General features: G+C 61.3%; 1 protein-coding gene across 3 annotated transcripts in view; it reads left to right on the top strand.

Annotated features, from left to right (window-relative positions):
- Positions 1-18,387, top strand: part of TSPAN11 (tetraspanin 11) — a 60,592-nt gene extending 42,205 nt beyond the window's left edge. For all 3 annotated transcript variants that reach the window (XM_081249294.1, XM_081249295.1, XM_081249293.1), the window contains 5 exons: positions 8,207-8,281; positions 9,312-9,416; positions 12,207-12,365; positions 12,702-12,788; positions 16,446-18,387. In XM_081249294.1, the coding sequence (XP_081105420.1) occupies positions 8,207-8,281; positions 9,312-9,416; positions 12,207-12,365; positions 12,702-12,788; positions 16,446-16,505 (486 nt within the window). In that variant the 3' untranslated portion in view covers positions 16,506-18,387. The remainder of the gene's footprint in view (positions 1-8,206; positions 8,282-9,311; positions 9,417-12,206; positions 12,366-12,701; positions 12,789-16,445) is intronic.
- Positions 18,388-19,965: the final 1,578 nt, after the last annotated feature.

Below are 19,965 nucleotides of genomic sequence, written 5' to 3'. Positions count from 1 at the left end.
CTGATCTAGAGAGGAGAAGCTCCCCTCCCCAGCCCCCGTGCAGGCAGCGGACAAGGTGGTTGAGAGCAGTGAGTGTTGCTGCTCTACTCTGACGGGACTCCTGGAAGGACGTGGCTGGCGGGGGCAGGTGGGCACTTCCCCTGCTTTGCTTTGGCCCTGCAGAGCTGGCCTCAGCTCCCGTCCGGCCAGCATGAGCCACGGGTGCAGGCAGGGGGCGGGACCCACCTTCCTTCCTATCAGTGAGGTGAGTGCGCCTCTTGGCAGTGGTAGCAACGCGTCACAGACCTGGGGCTGCAGGCTCCCTCCGCCACTGGGACCAGGACGGGAGTGGTGGCCGGACAGCTGTCTGGACATGCTGCCCTCATGTCGGGTCCTGGCACTGGCCTTGGGACACGGGGTGCCCTCTTCCATCTCACCGTACATCGCACGGAGGCTTTAGGGGTGCTTAGAATCAATGGAGCATAAGAGCAGGAAACAGAGATGGCAGTCAAATGTCACCTTTATTCCTAGTGAAGCTGATGGGAGTGTGTGGCTTTGCACCTGTGTCCAGAAGCCTTAGCAACTCCAGCTCTGGGGAGACATGCGTACACGCCTAAGAAGGGTATCACTCAACCCACCGTGTGGTGGCGAGTAGAGAATGTGGCATCCGGAGGACAGGCTGGTCCCAAGGGGAGGGAGGGAGGCCCGCTAGCCAAGCAGACTGGAGTAGCCGTGAGTAAGGATGGGGGGAGAATCCGGGTGTCCTTCTAGATGTCCCTGCAGAGAGGCGGGAGGCTTGGTCCTGACTGCACAGACCGATGCTGCGGCACCAAGACATTCTTCCCATCTTAGCCCCACATTTTATGCAGACGGCCCAGAGAGGGTGAGGGATTCCCCCAGGGTCACACAGCATCTTGTCCCAGAGGCCAGACTCCCAGGCCAGGGCGCCTTGTGTGACATCACTCTCTTCTCTGACCAGCACCCTTCAGGGCTCAAGACCCACCTTTCCTGGGCTGCAGCAGATGTAACTGATCCCCGCCTGCTTGTAGGAGCAAATCTTCTACAAGGGGCAGTTTTTACATCCAGCTACCTTCCGCCACCTTCTCCTCTCCAGTTTACCGCAACTCATGCTCCAAGTTACACTGATGGGGCCGCCTAATTCATCCGCCTCAACAAGCATTTCCAGCACATTCCAGACTTCCTGCCCTTCTGGGCACAAGGCAGGGCGGGCAGGGGAGAGGTCGCGGAAGGGACTGAGACCCCGTCTTGGCTTGGAGGCTAGTGGGGAATACGAGACACCTGTATGAAAGGACAGAGGACCGTGTGGGTGGTTGACATTCCCGTTTGGCTTGATCACAGCCCCTGACCTCTCCGAGCCCCCAGACTTTTCCTAACCTCCAGGCTTGGCAGGAACTCTGCTCAGCCTCCCTTTCCCCCAGTAGCCAACTCTGTCCTAGAACGACCACTGCTGGGGACCCCGACACCCGTCCCATCCTGGGGTCCCTGCCACCTGCTTTGTGCTACCCCAGCCCTTTGCACAATCTCATCTGTGCCGGCGTGAGCACAGGTGCCCGCAGGCTGTATGACATCTCTCCAGGGCCCGTGAGAAGTCAGCCCTAAGGAACATCCAGGCCCTTCCAGGGGACTCATAGGAGGCAGCAATGGGTGACTTCCCCCCTCCCGAGCCCAAATCCGTCAGGCAGTGGCATCCCCCAAGTCCCTGGGCCCCTTACCTCCAGGGGAGCCTGGTCCTCATCCCCCCAGCCAGGCCCTGCCATCCCCTCTGGACCCAGCTCTCTCCGCCCACACAGCTGAGCTCTTAGCAGTCCTAGCCTGAAATCCAGTGGACGCCTGGCTTTGACTTGTGGTTCTGGAAATGTGTTCTCCTCCTGTGACGCCCACAGTATGACCTTTGGACCCCCAACATTTTGGCTCGGGCATTGGACGGCCTCTGCTGCATCCTCTAGATGTGTCCCTTGAAAGCCTCCTGCCTCCCCACAGCCAGTCTGCTCCCTCCTCTGCCCTCTTCCAACTGCCCCTCCCTCTGTGGACCGGCTCTCCTCTCCCCAGCCCCCGTCTTCTTCTCCACTCCCAGCCCCTTGGGCCAGCACACAATACTGTATTAGCACCAGACACGGGCCAGAGCACACCCTGGCATCCTTGAGAGCAGCCCAGAGCTGAAGTCGCTGTGGCTGGACGGCCTGGGCTGGGAGCCCTGGGCTGGGTCAGAAGGGTAGAGGTCACCTTCATCCTTCCAGCAGTGACATCTTGTTGCTGGAATGGCTCAAGGCTCCAAAACCTACATCCTCTCTTTTCTGCACGGACAGGTGGGCAGCTGCGCCCTGAGCCCTGACAGCCTCCAGCCGGTGGTTAATTACCAGAAAATCACGTGCCCTGAGGTCACTGCCGTTTAAGCATCGGGCTCCGCCTTTTCCGGTCAGGCCTCTTTGGCTGCTCCGAGCTCCCTGACCCTCCCACGGCTGTGATCAGCTCACACAGCCAAGCTGGGGGCTGCAGGCCAGCTCTTCTCCCCGTGACTTCATCTCGGCTGCACCCTGACTCTCCACTCTCACTGTGTCCCTGAGAGTAGGCTGGCTCCTGTACCCCGGCCCCGCCTGCCGGGACACTGAGCCTCATTTCCAGCTGTGGCTTGGTTTCCATCGCTAGTCATGCAGAATGCAGGGGGGACAGAGAAGAGCTTCGGCCAAGCTCCCTTCTTGGTGATAGAATCAGTCCCGTGGAGAAATTCTGGAAGTCCAGTGCTATAAAGTTCTTAAAATTCACCTCAAGGATGGCACCAGCTGGGCCAAGCTGTCTGGTCTTGTGGGCACCAGTGAATCTGCCCCAGAAACCATATCTCGGCTTGGCCTCGTGCAGAGTAAATCCATCTGAAGACTCACCTTCTAATTAATCACCTTAACGTCACAATGAGGAATATTTCTGCATGGGTCCTGCAGAGCCTCTTATTAAAGAAAGTATCGGTTTAGTTCAGAGAGTCCCGTGCTGTTTCAGCTTCGTTTGGGATCTGTAGCCTTAGAAAATATCCAACTTTGCTTCCAGTTCAAACTGTTCCATTAGAGAATTAAAGGGAGAAAAAAAAAACTTTGGTAGGTGGTACGGGGTGGAGGTGAATGCTTGGGTCCCGTTCTGTGCTAACCAGGCTGGTCCCTTCTGTGTCTGGGGTCCAATCTGGTGTATTTGGAAGTGGCGTGTCCTTACGGAGGGCTCTGGGGGCAGAGCTTTCTTTGGAATTCTCACTACTGGTTTCTATCAGACCAGGATTCCGGCGGTCGATTCTGGAAGGACTGGGGGTGGGGTGAGTGTGAGGCCGGCTGCTCGCAAAGCTCAGAGGGGGCTTGAGGGTCAGGGGGGTGTTGGCGTGGGGTGGGTTCCTTTCGCCCCGCGGTGCACAGGAACAAGGCAGAGCTGGAGGGCACACGGGGATCAAAGCCTATACACTCCCGGGAGCGGGACAGGCGTGAGGCCCGTGCGTCAGACGGGGGTCAGAAGGAAGGGTGAGGGCCACAGGGTCGCAGTCAGGAACTTTTGGCTCCAGGAGGGCTTTGTGGAGGCCTTGACCAAGCTCACACTTGACGGCTATCAGCTGCACAGCACAGACGTGCTCGGAGCTGCGAACACCGGCAGGGCCCGCAGAGACCAAGGTGCAGCCCTGTGTGCACTCTCGGGTTGTAGCCCAGCTGTGCGGCCCCCAGACTCTCAGACGGTCAGGCCGGGCTGAATAAAGCGAAGGGGACAGATGTGGTCGTTATAGCTGTGGCTATGACCCCAGCACAGGCGTGAAGGCACAGGACCCTTTGCTGGGGGCCGGGGAACCTGCCCAGGAGGGGCTGCACCTAGCCTGCCTGGCTGGTGCTGAGGGCTGGAGGCTGCATGGGGGCCAGAGAGACACCCTCCTGTGCCTGGGTTTCCCCTCTGTCTCTTGTCACCACCTGACACCCGGCATCCACCTAACCCTGCCCCCCACCCATGCTGTGAGCTCAGCCAGCCCACCCATCAGCCATCAGGGCGATCCAGCGTGTGAGCACAAAGCTCTGCAGCCAGAATCCCTGGGTTCAGTTCCAGACTCAACCACGTGCCGGCCACGTGGCCTCGGCCAGGCTGTAGCCTCTCCACACACGTGGGTGATGCTGGTACCCACAGAGCACTGTGAGGAGCAGGGCCATGCAGGGAGCACCCAGTGTGTGCGCTTGGGGACCACCCAGGTGGCTAAGGCACTGATTCTGCCCAGGAGGGCTAATTTGGGGCTTTCGGGGGTGTTTCGGTGGAATGGATGCCGTCCACTGCTCCCACTGTAGAAGACCTGCCTTTCCTCTGTTCCAGAGAAGGCGGCACCCCCTGAGTTGGGTTATCACCTGCTAAGCCACAGGCCAGGGATTCTGGTGGTCTCTTGGAAATGGTGGGCTCGGGATCCAGTACGTCCTGACTTACACTGAAACATGACTTCTCCAAATTACTCACAGGGGATCTGAGAACTTTTTACTGACTTCTGTTCAATAATTCCAAACCCACACCAGACCAAGCTTAAAGGGGGTGGCCTGTAGCTCCAGAACCTACTCAGGCTTCCCAGAATCAACCATTATCTACAGGCTTCAAGAGCCCATCTCTGCCCAGGGACCTACCCGGGGACCCCAGGGCACAGCCAGGCCAGCAGCTTTCTCTCTGCACCCCAGGTCCTAGTGTGCCCGCAGCTGAAGCCTTGCAGGCATCCCTGATCCTTTCTTGAGTCGGAGTGAGCAACTTCCTGCCCCAAAGTTGCCCTCCAAGGCAGGTACAGGGTAAAACCCCTCACCTGCTTCTGTCGTGTTGTTTCAGGCTTCTCAGGAACCAGAGAACCTTCCTCAGATCTTTTTTGTCATGTCTCCAATAGTGCATACGGGCACATATGCAAATCAAGCCCCAGCATCATCCTTAGAACCTGAAGGTAAATGTGTAAATCAGAGTTTCTCGGCGGCCTTGGCACCGGCCTTGACATTTAGACCAGATCATCCTTGCCGTGGGGCCTGCCCTGTGACGGTGGGAGGCTTGGCCGTGTCCCCATGGCCTTCACCCACTAGGTGCCAGTAGTGCTCCTTCCCCGACTTACGACAACAAAAAAATGGCTCTAGACGTTGCCAGACGTGCCCTGGGGGCAAAATCGTGCCAGGTGGAGAACCACTGGTATAAGTTAAATGAAAGTAACAATTCCACGCCACCCACGGATCAGAAAAGGATTAAGCTTCTGCCCCCACGTGTGGGCTGCGTGCCCCGGCCAGTTCCCCGTCTCACAGGCGCGCTTAGCAAGAAGCACACTTGCAGATCTTAATCCAGGGCTGCTTTCCGAGCATCTAGACCCAGCTCGGCACCAGGCCCAGCACAGTAGCACCAGAAGCAGGCTCCTGGGAGCAGTGGGTGGAGTTACGTCCCTCACCCCGCAGAGGCCATGCCCACACCCGGAGCTGCGGATGAGGGGCCGAAGGCAGGCAGGGTGGGCCCCGGGTTTAGTCCAAGGGAGAAGGAGGAGAGCAGGAGTTCTTGTCGGGACACGAGGCAGGTGAAGCGCTGCAGGCATGTGGCTGGGACCCAGGGGCGGGCTCGTGGAGGCCGTGGCTAAGCTGCGTGTGGAAAGCCAGGCAGGCCTGGAGCTCCAGGCAGGGGGACAGGGCAGAGGCGTGGAGCCTGGGGGGCTGGGCCTGCATTCAGGCCTGTCCGTGCAGACAGCCCCCTGCACCGTGGGGGGAGATGGTTTGGCCGGACCCGGGGTGTCAGGGGAGGCTTGGTGGAGGGCAAGGTGGAGGGCAGGGGCGAGGCGTGTGAGAGCTCGGGGCGCCACATGGCAGAGCCCTCCAGCCCGGCCCCGGTGCCCAGGCTGCGGCCAGCCAGCTCCAGAAGCCAGGCTGCCAGGATCCCAGTGCGGCAGGATCCCGGTGAGTGGGGACTGTCACCCCGAGCTGTGATTCAGGGCCTCCCCCGCGCAGGTGAGTCACACACCTGCAGCCCTCCTGCCGCTGGAGCTACTGCCTGGAACCAGTGCCCGTGCCCACCGACCACCCAGCCGTTCAGTCCCTGGCACCTGCCCTCCGTCCCATGGAGCCCAGCCCGGCCCTGACCCCCCACCCCCACAAAGGCATCTTTACGGCCGGCCGGAGCTCCTGGGTGGGAGGGAGCGTCACAGCCTCTCGGGACCGCCCTTCCCCTCCTGACGACTCCGGCACGTTGGATAGTCTGCTTGATGCCTGCTGATGCGTCAGAACAGTTTTGAGGGGCTGGCAGGTATTCATTTAGCCTGCCATCGTGTCAGGATGTGGCTGGCTCCCCCTCCCTTCCCATCCACCCTCTTCCCCAGCCTGGCTTCGGCAGCACCTGTGGCAGCAACGTCCCCGGAGCAGCACGACACTGCCACGTCTCCAGGACCACCCTCCCACGTGACCCGCAGCTGGAGGGGTGACGGAGAGGAGCCTCGGCCCCCGCTGCAGAAGGAAGGTGGCCAGCGCCGCCCTCCCCCGGCACGGCCGGCGTGGGCACGCGGCACGCACCCAGGAAGCCAGGGGAGCAACTGGCCACTGCGCGTAGGGAGGAGAGCGGCCTCGGTGCCGGGCGGGCAGGGGAAGTGGAGGGGCCGCCGTGTCAGAGGAGCTGCGGGCCGGGCATGTGCCCCTGGTGGGGGACGGACAGAGCTCGGGCGCGCAGGCTCTCCTGGTGCAGCGCTGAGCCTGGGCTTGGAGGGGAGGGGACCAGGGACCTCCACGGTGCTCTGGCCTCAGGCCCGACAGGTGATTAGGGCCGGCAGTCTCCACTCCCGCAGAGACCGGGAACGCGTCCCCACATCCCCGCTTCCCCACCACTGGCAGCTCTGATGCTGGGAGGGGTGGGGCCCAGTAAGATGGGGGGGCGGTATTCACTTAACTTGAAAGGAAGCCTGGCCCTTGGGTGGAAAGTTCTTTCTCTGTGCCAGCTCCCCCGTGGGCTGGGAGGTGTCCGGGCCAAGCCTGCGGGCCCATGGACAGGCATCACCTCGGAACTGGCCCCGCAGTCCCCACCCTGCACCTGTCTCCTTGCCCTCTGTATCCCCTCGGACCCTCCTTCCCTTCCCTACCTGATAAGCCCTGAAGTTTCAGAGCTCGCCCCAGGCTGAGCCTCCCCTGGAACCCAGTGATCCAGTGACCAGGGGCTGCGGCCCTGGGGGGAAGGAGGCGGCACCAGCCAGTGCTCAGGGGGAGGGGCTGAGCTGCCCCAGAGGGGCCGCCTGCAGACAGGGGTACCTCCCTCCTCTTCCTCCTCTTCCTCCTCTGCCCGCCCTCATCTCCACCCTCCCTCAGCTTCCTCTCCCCGTCCCCTCCCAGCCACGTGGGCCTGGCATGCATTTCCGACCCCTCGGCTCCTGTAAGAGCACCCCAGGACCAAGCGGTGACACCAGGTGGGAATGGGAGAGGGACGCAGGCCCATCCTCCTGCCGGTCACAGCCAAGTGCACAGCCCGGAAGCCAGCCAGCAGGGCTGGGACACACGTGCAGAGCAGTGGTGAGGGGAATTTAGAGCCCCCTGCAGGGCCTTGAAGGGCTGTGCCTTTCCCGGGATCTCTGCCTGGCTGTTCCCCAGCCTTGGCGGCGGCTGCCCAGCCAGCATCACCACGCTCAGCCTCACCGGCTCTCCCCACTCCCTGAACTGCAGCCCCCCCACCCCCCCGAGCTCCCTGCACCCTCCAGGCTTCCCACGCTCTCCCCTCCACCTGGCATGTGCCTCCCACTTCCTTCACCTGGCATCTCACCCTTAGAGATGCCACTCAGGTGCCACCTCCTCCAGGGAGCCCTCTCTGACTGCCCTCCCCGACCTGGGGCCTCCTACAGTTCCTAGGACCTGCCCCATAATAGCATTTATAACACAACGTGTAGTCACTTACTTATCTCTCCCTTCCACCAGCAACTGAGGCCAATAATTGCCTTACTTAACGATACCTGGCATACAGTAGGTGTTTAATAAACATTGGGTGGGTGGACGGATTAATGCACTGCCAGACCGGTGCATGAAGGGTGGAGTGGGGAACTCCAGGCCAGCAGCCAGGAGAGGCGGGTGTCCAGACCCCCCTCCAGGGCTGCTGGGAAGAGGAGGAAGAAGCTGTGAGTGATGGGAGTCCCCCTCAGCTTTGGGGAAGCATTTGTCAGAGGTCCTGAAGGGCCAGCTGCCTGCCCAGGCTTGACCCGGCCGTGACCACCTTCTCTCCTCATTCCTAGTATTTCTGCCTGTTGCTGGCAATCTTCCTCGTTGAGCTGGTGGCGGGGGTCCTGGCCCACGTGTACTACCAGAGGGTGAGTGGAGCGTCCTCCTCGTACTTACCCCATCGGCTCCCCCAGGAGGGGCAGCGCGGGGAGGGGCGCATGGGGGTGGGGAGGCAGCGACATGCAGGTGGTCTTGGGCCTCGCCCACCTGCCTTGGACAAGGATGCCACGGTCAGGTCCCCTCCCACTGGATGCTCAGTGACTCAAGGGCGCTATTCGGCTGGTAGAGACAGATAACTGCACTGTCCTTTCACGCCAGCACCCACACGACTGATGAATGTCCTCAGGATAACGATTGTAAATATTTTGAATATCAGCTCAAAATGAAAATCAACAGATGCAGTCCTCCATATTCAGGGGTGCCGGGTGCACAGATTCAACAAATCATAGATCAAAAATATTTGGAAAAAAAATTCCAGAAAGTTCTAAAAGGCAAAACTTGAATCTGCCGTGCACAACTTTTTTGGGGGGGTTGGGGGGCTGTGCTGTGTGGCTCGCAGGATCTTAGTTCCGGGACCAGGCATTGAACCCCGGCCCACGGCAGTGAAAGCGCCGTGCACAACTATTTACATAGCATTTACATTGTATTTACAACTATTTTCGCAGCGTTTACATTGCATTAGGTATTATCAGTAATCTAGAGGTGACTCAAAGTATACGGAAGGATGCGCATAGGTTACATGCAAATACTGCGCCATCTTATTATATACAAGGGACTCGAGCATCCGCAGAAGATCCGTGCTAGTCCTGGAACCACCCCCCAGGTACCCAGGGACGACTGTATTTAAAGGCACCCGGTGCCGAGCCTCCCCCATGCCCACCAGCCTTGAGCTCTGGGGCCCCACCCGTCTCCCAGTTCTGCCCATCACACTCCACCTAACGCAGGTCCCCAGCCTTGGCAACACCATCTCTAGGGACCCCGCCTCCCCCCCCCGGGGTCCCAGTTCACTGTGTGGGAGGCCTGGGCCATAGCAACATTCAAGTTCAAGGAGCTCTAGAGTAGTGGGGGCGGGTCCGCGGGTGGTTCTGCTGACGTACCTTCCCTCTCCACCCTCCTTAGCTGAGCGACGAGCTGAAGCAGCACTTGACCCGGACCCTGGCCGAGAACTACAGGCAGCCCGGCGCTGCGGAGATCACCGCCTCCGTGGACCGTCTACAGCAGGACGTAAGCACCTGCCCTGCGGGCCTGAGGGCCACGCAGACCTGGGTTCCCATCCTGACTGTGTCCCTTCCCGTCTGTGTGACCCTGGGCGAGTCACGCAGCTCCTCTGAGCCTCTTAGGGCCTGCGAGCATTAACCACGGCCCCCGCAGGTAGAAGCCCCTCCCACCACGAAAGGACTTCCTGAATCCTGGCTCTTTCTTTCCTCCTCTCCTGCCCTCCCCTCTGGGTGCCTGGTGGGCAGGAAGCTGGCGGTACCAGGATTCGGCTGAGGCCCCAGAAGAGTGAAAAGTGACAGGCAGAGGCATCTCAGCAAAGCCGCTGTAAGAATGTCCCAGTTGCAAGCCATCGGGCAGAACTAAGGGCACAGAAAAGTGGTCTCTCCTCTCCAGGAAGGGGCCCAGCAGATCCCCGCAGTGAGGCCCACAGTCCTGCCAGAGGTGGGGGGTGGGGGCAAGTGGACCTCAGACCGATACGGCAGCCACTGGCCACACGTGGCTCTTTACACCTAAACGTAAACTTTAGCCCCTCGGTCACACTCACCATATCTCACTGCCCGGTGGCCACACGCATCTAGTGGCCACCAAGGTGGACAGCACAGGTATAGGGCATTTCCACGTTCCAGAAAACTCTGTTGGATGGTGCAGCTTGAAATCTTGGGGGTTCCGTGTTGGAGAATTTGAGACAATGCTCCCCGCCTGCCCTGGTGCCCCTGCTCCCTGCCACCCATGCCACCCTCACCCTGTGGGCTCTGTGCCATCCTGCATCTGCAGTCCCACCCTGGGCCTGGGGCCGTGGCCTTTTTGCCGGGACCCCAGGCAAGTAGAGGGAGAAGAGGCTGGGGGACCCTGAGCTCTGGCTGTGTCTTACTTCAGTAGGGGGAGGCACCTGCCCCATTTCCCCAAGACTGGCCCAGCTCCCGGGGGGTCTGTTGTCCTCCGACGTAGTGGCAAAGGCCAGCCCTGTCCCCAAGGTGCACACACACCCGGCCGGGCAGCCCCGTCCAGCTCCGTCTGCACTTGGCAGGCCTCCCACATAGGAACTGTGCCGGGTCACTGCCCTGGGGCCTCTCTCAGGAAGCCCAACACCCCACAGGCCACTGCGGTCCAGGTGAGGCTGGGGGACCCTGACACAGAGAGCGGGGCCGGGGAGGCCAGCTGGGCTTGCCGGGGGGAGAGGACAGGGGGGCACGGTCTAAGCAGAGGGAGCCAGCTCTGCAGTGCTGCCCCACGGGCACCAGAGCACGTGGACTGGGGTTCCCACACGTGCCAGGAACACCTAGAACACCCTCACAGGGACCTGAGGGACACTGGGCCCGGCTCGCATCTTGGGCCTGAGGACACTGAGACCCGAGAGGCAGCGTCTGGGCTCTGGGCCGCACCACGGGCCTGTGTTCACACACGTACGGTGACCACAGGGGCCCCCTCGCTAACTGCCTCCTCTGTACTGGGCTCGTGGCCAAGTGCTTTACATGACCCACCACTTTCAGGCCTCACAGCAGCCCTTGTAGAGGTACCTGGCTATCCCCATGTTACAGGGGGCAAAACTGAAGCCAGGGGGGCTAAGCGACCTGTGCAGGTGGCACATGAGGACAGTCCCCCAGGATTCCCAGCACACGCCATGCTATTCCCTGCTGTCCATGCTGTTCCCTCTGCTGCCCCGCGGGGCCTCCTTGGCCCTTCGTCCACATGAGCACCTCTGTCCCTCCTACTAAGCGATAGTCAGTGACAAGCGTGGGAAAGCCAGGAGCTTCTTACTCAAGTTCACGCCCAGGGCCTAGCTTCACTCTTGGCACACAGCAGGTGCCTAATAAATGCTTGTTAACTGGACTAAATGTACCTCCACCCCACACACCAGAGACCCTCACAACAGCCGTGTTCTGTGGCCCCTACAGGGACTTGAGTCTCAGTCCCCCGACTCGGGGTGCAGGAAATAAACCGTGTCCGGCTCCCCTGAGGCCCGGGCTGGCGCTCCCCACACCCCGGAGCCGTGTGGAAGACCCTGGTCTTGTTCAGCCCTCATGCTGACCCCTCGGCACTGAGCTGGCTGTGTGTGGCCTCTGGGACACCTCTGTGTCATGCAGGTCTAGGAGATCTGAGGCTTCGAGGCCTGGATGGGGGCCATCTGAGCCTCTGGGAAGGCTGCGACCCTCTGCTGGTGGGGGGGTGTCCTACCTCCCTGGATGGCCAGGAAAGCGCCCCCTGGTGGTTTAGTGCTGCCCTGGGCCTGCACACAGTGGTACACAGCCCCACCCGCTGGGGGACCCGCTGGCATCCATCTCCCCACATCTTCTCCCAGACCCTCCCTGCCCCAGGGACAACCAGCGCAATCTTAAAGGATGTGGGTGGGCTTCCCTGGTGGCGCAGTGGTTGAGAGTCCGCCTGCCGATGCAGGGGACACAGGTTCGTGCCCTGGTCCGGGAGGTTCCCATATGCCGTGGAGCAGCTGGGCCCGTGAGCCATGGCCGCTGAGCCTGTGCGTCCGGAGCCTGTGCTCCGCAGCGGGAGAGGCCACAACAGTGAGAGGCCCGCGTACCAAAAAAAAAAAAAAAGGACGTGGGTGAACAAAAAAGGTGGTGATCGGTGTTCCTGCCACTGGATCTCCACCTGCCTCCTGAAGAGAAGGCCCCCGCAGAGCCAGCCTCCTGCTCAAAAGAGGGGAAGGGAAGAACTCTCGGAAGCAAAGAGGGATTGTATTAAGATCTGAAGACTGTGCTGCGGCCCCATAAGCGAGGGGCTGGAGGGCCCCCGCCCCCCCGGGCGGGTCCTCACCTCCAGCCCCGTCTCTTGCTCCAGTTCAGGTGCTGCGGAAGCAACAGCTCAGCTGACTGGCAGCACAGCACGTACATCCTGTCTCCAGAGGCCGAGGGCCGCCGGGTGCCCGACAGCTGCTGCAAGACCGTGGTGGCACGCTGCGGCCAGCGGGCACACCCCTCCAACATCTACAAGGTGGAGGTAAGTGCCCGTCCTGCTGGGGCAGGCAGGGGGCCCGGAAAGGCTTGCGATGGGCCGGGTGGAGGTCATACTCACTCACTGGCCACGAGACGGCAGTGGGCCTTCCAAGGTCCCCACGAAGCCTGGGGGCGGCAGCCGCTCCCGGGAGATTCGGGGACATCGTGGCATGCCCCTGGGCCACCTGAGAAGCCCACGGGCACTTGAAAGGCTAGACCCGGCCCTTTACGTATCTGGCCTCGCTGAGCTGGGTGGAGGTAGCCCCCGGCCAGCCCTCCCTCCCCATCCTCACCCACTTCTGGGCCAAGGGGTGTGTGACCTGCCTTCCGTACCTTCCAGGGAGGCTGCATCGCCAAGCTGGAGCAGTTCCTGGCCGACCACCTGCTGCTCATGGGGGCGGTGGGCATCGGGGTGGCCTGCCTGCAGGTGAGCTGGAGCGGGGATTCGGGGGCGGGGGCAGCGTCTGGAGCTCTGACGCCCTCGCCCGCTAGCTGAGGTCACAGGTCCTGGCCCTCCGCCCACCCTTGCCCTGCCCGCCCCGTCCTCTTCCCTCTGCAGCCAAGTTCACTCTCTTCCCCAGAAAACATGAAGGAAAATACCTGGGCCTTGGGGCCACCTTGAACTTGTCAGGCACAGAGACCTGGGAGGAGTGGGAGTGTGGGCTCAGGTATGTGCATGCACTGTGTGTGTGCACGCAGGGGGGCTGTGCACAGCCTGTTTTGGTCCCAGTGGATCCATGGGTGTGTCTGCATGCACCTGGGTGTACGTGGCCGGGGCCAGATGCACATATGTGTTTAGGCGTGCTGTGCATACGTGTATATTCTCATGCATGGACACGCGCTCATTCCTCTGTGTGTGCGTGTGATGCACGTGTGCGTGCCCCTGGGGGTATGTACCCCCAGCTCTGTGCTCTGAGGGTGAGCGATGCCGTTTGCTCGGTTTCACCACTCCACGCCCCTCCCCCGGCCACCACCCAGGAGTCTAGGTGCGGGTGCAGCCTCAGCTCCTCATTCGTAAAAGGGAGCCGATGGTACCCAGACGGGTGACCAGAGGGGACGGGCGTCGCGCACTTAGATCACTCGGCTCATCGCTGAGCAGACAGCAGACGCTCAGGAAATGGTGCCCCCACCACCGTGTCATCGTTTCTACGTGGGCACAGCGTCTCGCAAAAGAGCCGAGTTGTCTCCTGGCCAGACCAGCCTGCCCCCCTACCCCACACTCAGGTGCAGGCGCAGCGAGCTGGGGACGGCAGCTGGGGGGCGCTCACACGGCCCTTTCGCGCCCGCCCAGGCAGGCCTTCTGCCCGGTGCGCTGACCCCCGGGGAGCCGCAAGCCGGAGTCGGGGTCGCGGAGGGGGTGGGAGGAGGCTCTACACTGAGGTTTCTGCTCTCCCGACACCTGTTGCCGACTTCGGGTGTTGGGGGCCTGCTCTGCAGACACTGACCGGACCTGGGCCGCACTCTCCATCCATTTCCTCCTGACCTCTGTTCTCAAAAGCGTGAAGCTGAAGATGAAGCAGTGAGGCCAAGGGCAGGGAGCGGGATGACCTCTGAGCCTGAGGTCAGGGTGGGACACGTCCAGCTGTAGGTGTAACGCTGAGGAGGCCGGGTCACCAGGTCGAGGGCAGGTGCCCGCAGCCCCCCGTTGACCCCCACCAAGGGCAGCTCATCCTCCACAGCGCCCTGCGGGACTGTGCTCATGCCCCTGAGAGAGTGTCACCGGGCCACCACCGGATCCCCATCCCTGGCCCATTTTCTCCGTCCATTCCGCTGCGGCGGCCGAGCCTCGGGCTCCAGCGCCCCCTGCCGGCTGGCTCTGGAGCTGCCACCCAGCCTCGAGGAGGGGCTACAGGACAGCGAGATTGGGGTCTGCAGGTCATTTAAAGGGGAACTGAAAGATCTTATTGGAACGGCTTCTTGGACCTCCCCGGCCCATCCTTGATGCTTCTAATGACAGCCAGCTGCCGTCCCAAAAACCTCACGAGGCTAAAAGCATGCCGGCCTCCCGGTTAAAAAGCCCGCAAGCGGCAAACACCGCCTCCAGGCAGGCTGCCAGGAGAGGGCACCTCTCACCCGTGCCCCACGCAGGCTGAGCCCAGCAGCCTGTCCAGCCCACCCTCTGCCGCCTCCTGCAGCCCCCTCGGCCTGTGTGTTCTCTGCTCACAGCCGTCTGTGCTGAGTCCTCCATGTCCTGTCAGGAACGGGACACTGGGGGTCCCTCAGGGACTGGATAGTTTGGGCCCATTCCCCATCTGCATGCATCAGGGTGGTGTGTGTGTGCGTCCGTGCGTGTGTGTGTGAATGTGCACATGTGCACACACTGATGTGCACATCCTCGGCCCCTCTGCATGCATCAAAGTGTGTGTGTATGTGTGCGTGTGCACGTGTGTGTTTGTATACACGTGTGTGTACATGTGCCCACGTGTTGATGAGCACATCGTCTGCCCCTCTGCATGCATCAGGGTGGGGTGTGTGTGTGTGTGTGCGTGTGTGTGTCTTTGGACACACGCTGACATCCACCTCGCCCTGCCTTCCCCGGGGGCACCCTGGGGACACATGTCACGTACAGAGTGCGCGTGCTGGACCCTCAGCCCTCCGGGTCCTCCCCGGTGTGAGACGTGTGCCGTAGGGGACGCAGCCACGAGTCTGTGCTGGTCCAGCTGCTCCCATCTGGCCTCCCCTTGACAAGATGATCCCCCAGGACAAGTCATCAAACCATGAGGTGGGGACAGGGCAGAGAGCCTGCTCGCCACCTGGGTGGAATGCCTGTGACAGCCACCCGCTTAAAGCCAGCGGGAGATGAGATAACCTCTTAAACCACCTTTGAGCCTGTGGCTCTGAATCCCAGAGGTGGATTAGCGCTGCTCTTAGCACCAAGTCTGAAAGCTGAAAGCTGTGTTCCCAGGGGGTGAAACTCCCGCGTGGGGACAGAGGGGAGGGAGGAAGGGGGCACAGAAGGGCTCGACCTCTGCTCCCTCCTTGAGTTTCTCAAAGAGAAACTAGGGTCTGCCAGCCCCAGGCCGTCCTCCTCCGTGTGCATCCGGAGGCACCCTGGAAAGGTCAGGTCAGCAGCAGCCGCTGGGAAACACGGGGTACTGTTTCCTGTATTTGGGAAACCCACCTGGACCCCTGTCCGTGGCACAGTCATGGGCTGCCCTCCCAGTGTCCCCTCCTGCGGGCCAGGAGCCGGAAGCCAGTGGCGCCATCTTCATCAGGGCCACCGTCCCAGCCCTGGGCCTCCTTGGTCTGACACGTCCTCACCCCTGCATTCTCAGTGCATCCTCGTGCGCGAGGGAGGAGAGGAAGGAGGAGGAAGCAAACAGAGAACAAGGTGGGGAACAAAGGTCCTCATCCTCTGCGTTTAGAGATGGGCAAGTGAGACGTGGGAGGCAACTGCCCGGCACTGCCCGGCTCCGGGCAGCTAGGAGATGGTTCAGAGAGGCTGGCAGGCAGGCTCCCCGGGCCTGGGGTTGGTGCCGCGGCCCGAGCTGAGTTACAAGATGAGCTGGTGACGGTTCTGGGCCTTCCACTCAGAGCTTCAGTTTCCCCTCCTGCGCATCAGCCAGAGAATCGACTCCGGGGCCTTGTTTTTCTCTGGTACCTGAGAGCAGCAAGAGGTAGACAGACTTTCCTCAAGAAAGACTGCTTCAGCCAGCAACGAGGGAGTGGCGGTGTCACCGTTCGGAATCTAATAAAATCAGGCCATCTCCAGAGAAGATCTGGGACCACAGAGCCGCCGTGTGGACGGGAAGCTGGTTAGACGCGCAGGCCCTCCCCCAGGCCACAGAATTGCCATCTGCAGCATGACAAGGTCCCTGGGCGATCCGTGACCATTCAAGTGTTGAGAAATACCGCTCTTAGCTAGTGGTTCTCAAAGTGGTCCCCACCTCCTCCCCCAGCATCACCTGGGAGCTTGTTAGACATGCAGAGTCCCAGGCCCCTCCCCAGACCCCCTGAGTCAGAATCTGCCCCGATCAGGTCCCCAGGGGGCTCTTGGGGGTGGGAAGCCCAGCTCCAGGGCGCCCTTGGCCGGCACGCTAGCGGGCTCTGATTTCTCTGTCCCTCTGCTCTTTCCACCCGGCAGATCTGCGGGATGATTCTCACCTGCTGTTTGCACCGGAGGGTCCAGCTGCATTTATACTAACGGCCAACCTTGTCCCCGTCCCACTGCCCCTCGCAAGTTCAGGGGCCCAAATCCCATCGGCCAGGCCTGTGACGTCAGCATCAGCTGGCCTGGAAGCTGCCGGAAACAACCCCCACTCTGTGCCCAGCCCCTTGGGACCCACAGGTGCCTGAGACCATGGCTCCTGCAGCCCCCCACCCGGGCCGGGGACCCTCAGCCTCCTCCCTGCACCTCTGTGGGCTCACCGCCGGAACCCCCAGGCCGGGGACGGAGCCTCGCCAGGCATGGGCTCCTGAGGACCGCAGGGGGCTGGGCTCAGGCTGTGCCCACTCCCCGCGCCCGAACCCTGAACCAGGGCTAGAAACCTTGGCCCCTCTGGGATGCTTACGTTGGGCCCGTGACCCACCTGTGCTCAGCATCCTTCCTCGTGCCTCTGCTGGGTGCGCTTTTCTCCCCGCGGCCCGGGAAGTGCATCGGGTGGGCAGATAGGGTTAGCTCTGCCCGCAGAAGACCCAGCCTTCCGCCCACCACCACACCTTCTCACCTGGAAAGGAGTGTCGGGTGGCCCGGTTCCTTCCTGCAGGGCCGGGGTTGGGGGGCGCAGGCGGGCTGGAGCCGCCAGGGCCGGGAGCGGGGGCCTGCCTTGGGCCCCTTCCCGGGAGAGGTCCCTCCTGTGGGGACCTTGGCCCCAAGCCCCGTCTCTAGCCATATGCCCCTCAGGGGTCTCCTGTCCATGGCTTGAATCTCAGGAAGCCCAGGTTTTTAAAACCATCTTCAGCTGTTAATGTTGGTGGGAGTAAAATCCTTCCTGATTAAACCAGATCACAGACCCTGCAAAGCTGGAGCCGCTGAGAAGGTGCAGCTCTGAGCAGAGGGGACGCTCTGCCTGGAACCTCCTTTTCCTGCGCCCACACTCCCGGACCACCGGGCCGTCACCACGTGGCCTGCAGGAGCCCCACTGCTTCCCAGAGAGAATATAGCCCCTTCCTTAGCTTGTCATACTGGGGGTGAACCAGGGAATTTTCAGGAAGAACTTTCCCAGATATGGAGGGAGAACTAAAAGAAAATCCTAGGAAACACAGAGCACAGGTTCTGGCACAGTTTCCCAAAGAACACATATCAACTCATGAGACCCCCATAGCCCATCCCCCTCCACATGGCCGTTACGAGTGGGCAGAGATCCCCACGCCGGCCCTCGTGTCCCAGGTCCTGGATTCCCCTCCTACTTCCCACCACCATGATGCTGAGGCCAAGGCCAGGAAAGGTCACACGTCGCCTCCCCAGTCTTTTGCGGGCCCAGCTCAGTCCCTGGTGAAGGGTGTTTTCTTTCCCATTCGGGGGTCACTGCTGTCCCCAACACAGCCCCAACTGTACCAAAACCGCACACTCCCCGAACGGGTTACCCACACGAGCAGAGGGCACAGCAGCCTCCCCAGGGCGGATTCCCTCTCCTGCCCTGGGATTCTCCGGGCGCTGTTAGAGAGGGCCCTGGGATCACTGATGCCAATTCATTAAAAGGGAGGCCAGCTTTCCAGCAATCCCAGATTGCCCCAAAGCCAAAAAACATGGTGCTGCAATTATCTTTGCTGCCCTCCAACTTCCTGGGATTCGTGCATATAATCGAAAAATAACCATAAGTCCCAAGTTCTCTGCAGGGCTAGACACCAGGCTGACGTCACACTCTCCCGCCAGTACCGGGACCCCGGGCCACCTCACTCCAGAGTGGCAGCGTTTCTCCACGGGGATCAGTTCATTTGTCCCCGTCCCCAGATGCAAGCGGGGGGACACTTTTTCACCCCAAGGCAAAGCGACTTCCATCATAATTCAGAGAAGCTGGGGGCCCCAGGTTGCCCAGTGTGACGCCAGAAGGAAGTAAATGCTTCATCTTTTGTGACAGAACGTGCTCATTCTATTTCATTCACTCTTCTGTCTAGAAGACTTGCTTGAGGTGGGCGGGGCTGGGGTCCGTGGGAGCACCTGGGCCAGCTGGGCCCTGGGGGCCCCCAAGACGGGGGCACGGGGTGGGGGTGAGGTCTGCAGGCTGGGTGTGAGCCCCTCGCCTGGTGTGAACCTGACGGTCCCGTTCACTGTGTGAGCCCTCCATCCACCAGGGATGTCCCCGGGGGGAGCCCACCTTGCAGGGGAGTCCACAGCCCTGCCCTCCTCCTGTGTCACGCCCGCATCTTGGTTGAGATTATTCTCTGAACAACCACGGGGCTGCCCTCCGATGACCTGGGTATCAGGCAGGGGCTGGACCCGGTCTAGGCACGTCTGAGCACATCTGTCTTGTTGGGCCAGCATGTCCGCTCACCTGCACCATCACCGTAAGCGTGAGTATGCACGCATGTCTGCACAAACGCTCAAGTGTGCCCAGGGGGCCGGCACCCCTGCAGGCCCCTCCCCGCTGCACACAAGCAGCGCTGGGGGCGGTGGGCACTGCTGTCTACCCAGGCTGGCGGTCAGCGGGGCCCTGGTCAGGTGGGTGAGCAGCAAGAAACCTTTGCGAAGCTGTCCTCCTTGGTGCCTGCCGGCGGGCCCGTCACCTGCCGCTCCTTGCCAGCTCCAAGGGCCAGGCTGTCCGGCTGCAGTGGGTGGGCTGCCGCGAGCTGGACCCTGCTTCCCTCCGTCCCCCAGCTGAGAAGGGACAGGCTGTCAGTGGGGGCACAGGAAACCCTGCTCCCGCTCTCCCCCTGCATCCATCCCTGGCTGAAGATGACACAGTGGCTGGAGATGCTGATGCAGTGACTGACGGCCAGCAGGGGGGCCTGGGGGAGCCTCTGGGTCAGGCCGGGGGGTGAAGAGGGCGGTCAGTAAAGCACAAATCTAGCCCTGTCCGTCAGCAAGGTCCAGACTCTGTCCTTGCACTTTGTCGTCAGCAGCCAGGCCAGCCAGAGCCAAGAGGGCTAATGTTCCCATTGGCACTGTTTCACGAGGTGGGAACGGTTTCCACCAGACTTTTCAAAAGCTGTAAGTATCCCTGAAAGTCCTTAACTGGTGTGTAGGGAACCCCAGGTTGGGGACCACAGATCAAATTTCACATGCTTTCCGAGTTGCCAACCAGTAAGTAAGAAGGCTGAGTCATTTCGGGAACTGGGTCTATTGACCCAGAGAAGATATCTATTGAGACTATATTGGCCCTGCAGGAACTCAGTGCAGGGAGAGGGAGGCAAAAGACAAGGAGCTTCCTGAGGCCATTGACCAGTGAGATGGCCTCACCTGTCCACACGTTGGATCAGCCTTGCTGCAGACGTTGGGCGAGGCTGGTTCCCTGAGCTCTGCAGCCACCCGAAGAAAAATCTCTGGGTGGAAGCAGGCTCTACCCACCAGACCCACAGAGCACACTGGGGCCTGGCTACGCCAGTCCCCCCTCTGCTCGGCATCAAGGGGCAGTGAGGGCAGCTGGGCAGTGCTCAGGGGTGCCCCAGCTGCCATCTAAGCGCCTCAACAGGGAGAGCCCAGCAGCAGCTTGAGCTGGAGAGCC

This window comes from Mesoplodon bidens (assembly GCF_964165515.1).
Source record: "Mesoplodon bidens genome assembly, chromosome: 11".
Lineage (NCBI taxonomy): Eukaryota > Metazoa > Chordata > Mammalia > Artiodactyla > Ziphiidae > Mesoplodon > Mesoplodon bidens.
This window is presented reverse-complemented; position numbering and strand designations above follow the sequence as displayed.